Genomic DNA, 7,674 nt, shown 5'->3' on the forward strand with positions numbered 1-7,674 from the left:
AATCCTCTTATTTTTTAAATGTTTTAACTTGCTTTTTTAGACCCTGGTGTTTTAAAGAGGGAAGTTAAACAAATATAGATTGTATAATTTTTTTTTTTATTATTTTTGTTATATTTTGACCCAGGGTTTTTTTTCCCCAGCAGAAATGATGTCGTCCCTTCTGCAGGGTTTTCACCTGCGTGTCTGTACAGTAAATTAATGCATTCCATACGTTTACATGTATGTACGCTGACCACACACACACACACACACACACACACACACACACGGATGCACTACATACTTCGATCTAACAGCATGGACATTCTCTGTCTCATCATCATTTTTTTTTTTTTTTTTTTTTTTTGTGTGTGTCCCCCATTAAATCTTTTACTGTAATGTCATGAAATTTAGTTATTATTAAAAGTATTTTCTGAACATTTGGATTTATTATAAAATGAAGTAATAAAGTTCCCATTTCTGCTACGTGTCTGGTTTATTTTCCCCTTTTATTTTCGCTTCACTTTTTCTTCCCTTTTTTGTCCTTTTTCTGTTTGGGTTTCTTGGGCTTTTTAAAGGGGCCGAGACATTTTCTGACCAGCGTTCCTCTCCACCACGACTGGATCTGCACAGAAATAAAAAATAACGTTAATTGGTGTCGGGTTTAGAGCAGTTAAGGATCGTCTCAACTCCGTAAATACTGGCAGCTTTCTGGATAATGAGCCAGAAGGAATAATGAGAGGCTTTTAATGCCATTGTAACGAAATAAATGAGGAATCTTTTAGTTATAGATTATATTACAGGAATAAATAGAAAAAAGTAGAAGATTAAAAAAAAGAAAAAAATACTTGTTTTTATTAAAGGATGTTTTGAGAATCTTTACTTTTTTTTTCCCCCCAATTTTTCAGATGTTTGCAAATTATTCTCTCTAAATATCTTGACTTTAATTCCATAATTACAGATTCTTTCTTGAAATGTTCTTGATTTCAAAACTGTGTGTAAATCCTATAACTTTTCCAGCTCATCGTCCTGTGGGGTGCCAATATTTATTTTTCCACGTAATGCAGGCGTAATGTTAGTTTGTGTGGATCTTAAAAAAAAAAAAAAAAAAAAGTTAAGGAATTATTAGTTAAATTGACCAGTTCTCTGTGTGAGCTGTTTTAAAGGTGAGGTCTCCGTTGTTTGAGAAATGCTTCAGAAAACCGAGTCGGGCCGCCAAACAAAACAATCAAAACAAACGTGTAGCCAATGAGCAGAAAGGGGCGTGTCTTGTCAATATGGGCGGAGAGAGTGTTCAGTGCGCATGTGTGACATTAGCAGAAAGCGGTTTTAACATTGACATGGAGGATAAAAACAAAGAAAGAAAGAGAAGAAAGACTTACGATAAGGTAAGAAGTAGGACGTGTTAATATAGGATCAGCTTTCCAGTGCTGGAGAGAACTGAACGTATTCGTCGTGAAAAGAAGATAAACATTTCACGGTACAACACACAGTACTACAAAAACACATCTGTATTACCATAGTGTTACTCATTGAGTTCATTTATTGCTAAAAATATCCCCTCGGTCAGCTGCTCCAACAGGTTCCGGAATAATACTTGTCTGGTGTGTGTGTGGGCGGAGCTATCAGTACAGGGGTGGGACCCTTTTGGGTTAGGGGTGTGTTTATTTTGGTGATTTCAAATGTCACCATTGGCTTTCAAACAACGGAGACCCCACCTTTAAAGGTAAATAAATAAATAAAATAATAAGTCACAAAGTTAATATATAAAAAAAGATGATTCCAGATAGATAGTAACTTTTATTTTTTCCTCATTAGTTCATTAGTTTTCCCAAAAACCTTTATTAACTTTTTTCGATGAATTTCTCTGGTGAAAATAAACCGTTTGAATTTGTCACACGTCCTAAAGAGAAGGAAAAGACGCTCGTTTTTGAAGCGTAGAAAGACTGATGTTCACCTTTATAGCCGCTTTCCTCTGCAGCTGTTCTCTCTCCAGCTGTTTGCGCTGCTCCTCCTTCTCCTGTCTGTCCTCGATAATCACCTGCTCGCAGTCTTGGTACTGAAGATACAGATAAAACAAATGAAGCCTGGGTTAATGCTGGTGTGCAGCCCCGTGATGGTGTGATGTGATCTCCATCATGCTGACCTTCTTAGCCAGGTCCTGTAACTGTGCCAGGTTGTTGGACTTGTTGGTCTTTACAGTGGTCAGCTCTCGCTGTTTGTCCTCCGTGTCGTTATCGTAGCGCTCCATCCAGTAATCCAGCTGTTTCTCCAGACTCTTGGGGCACAAACACACAGTTCTTACACGTTATTTAGCTAAAGAGGGAAGCGAATCTGATCATTCTGTCCAACTCAGGGGGAAAAAAAAGGCTTTGATCATCACTTCGTTAGATGATTTACATTCACTGGTTTATATGAAGTAGTTTATTTTTTAAAGCGGCAATATGCGATCTCAGCTTCCTGTAAGTTGAGCTATGGAAACACTTTCATAATGATGAGTTAATCTCAAACATCTTATGAGATATAAAGCTTTCCAGCTTTTACAAAATGGTCTGATTATAGTCACAGTTATAGAGAATTAATCAACACCTTCTTACCAGTCAGAGACCAGAACGCTGCGCCTGTAACGTAGGATCCTCGTAAACTTACCGCCTGAGTGTTTTTAAGGAAAACCTCCAGCTCTTTGTTGGCCTTTTCCTCGTCTATCATCTTAGTCTTCAGCATCTGCTGGTGCAAAACCTTCATTAGCCAACTTTGTTAGGAATTTAACTAAACATACTGAGTAAATCACACACACACACACACACACACTCACACACACTCGCCTCTATCTGAGCTGCCAGCTGCCCCTCGATGTGGCTGTTCAGTTTCTGTCCCTGATAGACGAGTAGCTGCGTGCTGTTGCTCATGTACTTCTCCTTCAGGTTTTTCTTCACTTTCTTCTCCTGCAGCTGATCTTCGAGGTGAGCCACGATTTTGTCGCTCTCCTGCACCGTCAAAGACATCATCGTGATGCACATCCAACACTGTGCTTCTCATTTAAAGGGCAAGTTCCATAAAGTGTGTTTATGGAAGTCCAAAATAAATCGTTAAACTGAAACAAATGAGTACAAACACGTCTGTGGTTGCTAAAGTGAAACACTTGGTGTCTGATGAGACACCTGACACTGGAGACTCCTTCCATAAAGGTCTATTTTTTAGACATTTATGGGTCTATTTTTTTAATTTGTTGACATGAAGCACCTGTAGAATGGATGAGGTGTTCGAGCGAGCGCATTAATCTAACCTGGGTGTGATTACCTGAATCTGGAGCTTTGTTTCTCTGTTGATGTCCAGTAGCTGTTTCTGCAGGGTTTTGATCCTGAGACGATCCTCTGCTTCACTGCAGGTCAGACGTTCAGTGTTTATGTTAAGAATGAACTGAATTGTGTGACGTTATGTCCCAGTAAACTTTTTAGGATCATGACCAGACCTGTGGATTATATCCTGCAGCTGAGCTTTGGTCCTCATCTGTTCGTCCACGGTGTGGATCAGGCTGGAGAAGGTTCCTTCCTCCTTCAGCTCTGTCAGCAGTTCGCAGATCAGCCGAGCCGCAAACCTCCTGTGTGGGAATCGGATTTGTTCTGTCACGATTTACACGTTCTACCAGAAGGTTCTGTCGGCAGTTTGCTTTGTGTGTGTGTGTGTGTGGACATGTGTTTATCCATATATGTGTGTGTGTGTGTGTGTGTGTCCATGTCTGTGTCCTCTCTCTCTCTCTCTCTCTCTCTCTCTCTCTCTCTCTCTCTCTCTCTCTCTCTCTCTCTCTCTCTCTCTCTCTCTCTCTCTCTCTCTCTCTCTCTCTCTCTCTCTCTCTCTGGGTCTGTCTGTCTGTCTGTCTCTCTGTTTTGTGTGCGTGCTTTGCTTATGTTTTGGTGTGTGTATGTGTGAGTGTGTGTCCTGTTATGTTTTGTGTAAGTTTTGTTGTGTGTATGGAGTGTGTGTGTGTCATGTTATGTGTTTTACGTATGTTTTGGTGTGTGTTTGTGTGTGTGTCATGTTATGTGTTTTGTGTATGTTGTGGTGTTTGTGTGTGTGTCATGTTGTGTGTTTTGTGTATGTATTGGTGTGTGTGTGTGTGCACCTGTGTGTGTCATGTTCTGTGTATGTTTTTGTGTTTGTATGTGTGTGTGAGTGTGTGTCATGTCTTCACTGACATCTTCAACAGTGAGCAGCGCTGTTATTCCCACGTGCCTCAAGACAACCACGATTGTCCTCGTCCCAAAGAGATCTACAGTGTCCTGTCTCAATAACTACAGCTATATATGGGTGAAATGACAATAAAAGCTTCTTGACTTGACTTGTTATGTGTTTTGCGTATGTTTTGGTGTGTGTGTGTGAGTGAGTGTGTGTGTGAGTGAGTGTGTGTGTGTGTCATGTTATATGTTTTGGTGTGTGTGTGTTGTTGTGTGTTTTGTGTTTATTTTGGTGTGTGTATTTGTGTGTGTGTCATGATATGTTTTGGTGTGTGTGTGTCGTTATGTGTTTTGTGTATGTTTTGGTGTGTGTGTGTGTGTGTGTCATGTTATGTGTTTTGGTGTGTGTGTGTATCACGTTGTGTGTTTTGTGTTTGTTTTGGTGTGTGTGTGTGTGCACCTGTGTGTGTCATGTTGTGTGTTTTGTGTATGTATTGGTGTGTGTGTGTGTGCACCTGTGTGTGTCATGTTCTGTGTATGTTTTTGTGTTTGTATGTGTGTGTGTGAGTGTGTGTCATGTCTTCACTGACATCTTCAACAGTGAGCAGCGCTGTTATTCCCACGTGCCTCAAGACAACCACGATTGTCCTCGTCCCAAAGAGATCTACAGTGTCCTGTCTCAATAACTACAGCTATATATGGGTGAAATGACAATAAAAGCTTCTTGACTTGACTTGTTATGTGTTTTGCGTATGTTTTGGTGTGTGTGTGTGAGTGAGTGTGTGTGTGAGTGAGTGTGTGTGTGTGTCATGTTATATGTTTTGGTGTGTGTGTGTTGTTGTGTGTTTTGTGTTTATTTTGGTGTGTGTATTTGTGTGTGTGTCATGATATGTTTTGGTGTGTGTGTGTCGTTATGTGTTTTGTGTATGTTTTGGTGTGTGTGTGTGTGTGTCATGTTATGTGTTTTGGTGTGTGTGTGTATCACGTTGTGTGTTTTGTGTTTGTTTTGGTGTGCATATTTGTGTGAGTGTGTCATGTTATGTTTTGGTGTGTGTGTGTCATGTTATGTGTTTTGTGTATGTTTTGGTGTGTTTTGCGTATGTTTTGGTGTGTGTGTGTGTGTGTGTGTGTGTGTGTGTGTGTGTGTGTGTGTGTGTGTGTGTGTGTGTCAGTCATGTTATGTTTTCGTGTGTGTGTGTCGTTATGTTTTGGTGTGTGTGTGTGTGTGTCATGTTATGTTTTGGTGTGTGTGTCGTTATGTTTTGCGTATGTTTTGGTGTGTGTGTGTGTGTGTGTGTGTGTGTGTGTCGTTATGTTTTGCGTATGTTTTGGTGTGTGTGTGTGTGTGTGTGTGTGTCATGTTATGTTTTCGTGTGTGTGTGTCGTTATGTTTTGCGTATGTTTTGGTGTGTGTGTGTGTGTGTGTGTGTGTGTGTGTGTGTGTCGTTATGTTTTGCGTATGTTTTGGTGTGTGTGTGTGTGTGTGTGTGTCATGTTATGTTTTCGTGTGTGTGTCGTTATGTTTTGAGTATGTTTTGGTGTGTGTGTGTGTGTGTGTGTGTGTGTGTGTCATGTTATGTTTTCGTGTGTGTGTGTCGTTATGTTTTGCGTATGTTTTGGTGTGTGTGTGTGTGTGTGTGTGTGTGTCATGTTATGTTTTCGTGTGTGTGTGTCGTTATGTTTTGAGTATGTTTTGGTGTGTGTGTGTGTGTGTGTGTGTGTGTGTGTGTGTCATGTTATGTTTTCGTGTGTGTGTGTCGTTATGTTTTGCGTATGTTTTGGTGTGTGTGTGTGTGTGTGTGTGTGTGTGTCATGTTATGTTTTCGTGTGTGTGTGTCGTTATGTTTTGCGTATGTTTTGGTGTGTGTGTGTGTGTGTGTGTGTGTGCCCCCTCACCGGTCACTCTGCACCTTGGTGATGTAATCAGATGAGATCGGACTGTCCATCAGCATGTGCTCCAGTTCCCTCTGTGTCCTGTGGAGCTCATGTACAGCCTCATGTACAGCCTGAGACTCACCGCTGCCCTCAGCCTGGCCTTCACGAGCCTCCTTCAGGTGAAGCTCAGCAGCTCTGTTCTGCTGCAGGACCATGCTGATGTGCTCTGAGATGACCTGAAGAATAAACACACCACCTTTCAGCTCCTCTTCTCATCCTGGGCTTACACAGGTTTATTATTCAGGCTTAGAAGATGAGAAAGGGTAAAGAACTAAAAACAAGAATTCAGAAGCTGCTGTGTAACTTTATACACCATTTATGGAAGGAGTGAATGTCATGAGAAAGAAGGGAATGAGGTTAAGGCGGATGGACGGATGGATGTAATGGATGGATGCATGTAATGGATGTAATGGATGCATGTAATGGATGGATGGATGGATGTAATGGATGTAATGGATGTAATGGATGTAATGGATGTAATGGATGGATGTAATGGATGGATGTAATGGATGTAATTGATGGATGCATGTAATGGATGCATGTAATGGATGTAATGGATGGATGTAATGGATGCATGTAATGGATAGATGTAATGGATGTAATGGATGGATGGATGTAATGGATGCATGTAATGGATGTAATGGATGTAATGGATGTAATGGATGGATGTAATGGATGTAATTGATGGATGCATGTAATGGATGGATGTAATGGATGTAATGGATGGATGTAATGGATGGATGTAATGGATGCATGTAATGGATGGATGTAATGGATGTAATGGATGTAATTGATGGATGCATGTAATGGATGGATGTAAAGGATGGATGGATGTAATGGATGGATGTAATTGATGGATGCATGTAATGGATGGATGGATGTAATGGATGGATGTAATGGATGCATGTAATGGATGGATGTAATGGATGTAATGGATGGATGCATGTAATGGATGTAATTGATGCATGTAATGTAATGCATGTAATGGATGGATGTAATGGATGTAATGGATGGATGTAATGGATGGATGCATGCAATGGATGGATGGATGTAATGGATGGATGGATGTAATGGATGTAATGGATGTAATAGATGGATGTAATAGATGGATGCATGTATATATAAAATAAATAAACATCTGATTAAAGAGTATAAAACTAAGACAATGTAACAGTACTGAACTTGTCCCTGTCCTTATTGTCCTGCGGTATAAAGGATGAGTTTAATGTAAATGTCCTCACTGTAGTGGCGGCTCTTGTGTCCCTGTGAGTCCCGGATATGATGTTTCCCAACACGGTGAGCTGATCAGCGCAGTCCTGCAGCACCGCACACACCCTCATCATCATCATCATCATCACACTCCTCATCACAACACAACACTGTCTCTGTAAACACACGCGGCTCCTGCAAATACAACAGAATCTGATTCTGCTTCGGAAAGTGCAGCGCGTCTCTAGGTCGCCATGGTAGCACGTTTTTACGTAAACACGTTTTTACGTGACGCGACAAAACGCGGAAGTGTAAAAAAAAAAAAAAAAAACTAAAGTTTCCAGGCGTCAAGAGCAAAATGTGTTGGTAATAGAAA

General features: G+C 40.6%; 2 protein-coding genes across 2 annotated transcripts in view; one reads left to right on the forward strand and one right to left on the reverse strand.

Moving 5' to 3' along the window:
• lrch3 (leucine-rich repeats and calponin homology (CH) domain containing 3) overlaps positions 1–338 on the forward strand; it is a 37,520-nt gene extending 37,182 nt beyond the window's left edge. The window contains exon 20 of the mRNA XM_060878802.1: positions 1–338. This exon is cut by the window's left edge and continues 2,464 nt beyond it. The gene's annotated coding sequence lies outside the window, so the exon portion shown is untranslated.
• Positions 339–360: 22 nt separating this feature from the next.
• On the reverse strand, positions 361–7,438 carry iqcg (IQ motif containing G). Its single transcript, XM_060878803.1, has 9 exons — positions 7,331–7,438; positions 6,051–6,265; positions 3,452–3,580; positions 3,280–3,361; positions 2,805–2,966; positions 2,629–2,703; positions 2,126–2,257; positions 1,937–2,038; positions 361–604 (listed from the first exon to the last, which is right to left on the reverse strand). Exons 1-9 carry the CDS (start codon positions 7,436–7,438, stop codon positions 500–502), a joined length of 1,110 nt encoding a protein of 369 aa, XP_060734786.1. The 3' UTR covers positions 361–499.
• Between the last annotated feature and the right edge of the window lie 236 nt (positions 7,439–7,674).

This window comes from Tachysurus vachellii, chromosome 9 (assembly GCF_030014155.1).
Source record: "Tachysurus vachellii isolate PV-2020 chromosome 9, HZAU_Pvac_v1, whole genome shotgun sequence".
NCBI lineage: Eukaryota > Metazoa > Chordata > Actinopteri > Siluriformes > Bagridae > Tachysurus > Tachysurus vachellii.

Coding starts and splice junctions, on each gene's coding strand:
- iqcg (XM_060878803.1), bottom strand. CDS start 7,438: ATGATGATGATGAGGGTGTGTGCGGTGCTGCAGGACTGCGCTGATCAG. Junction 3,581..6,050: donor ACCAAGGTGCAGAGTGACCG/GTGAGGGGGCAC, acceptor ATTCCCACACAG/GAGGTTTGCGGCTCGGCTGA. Junction 2,258..2,628: donor TCCTTAAAAACACTCAGGCG/GTAAGTTTACGA, acceptor TTGTGCCCCAAG/AGTCTGGAGAAACAGCTGGA.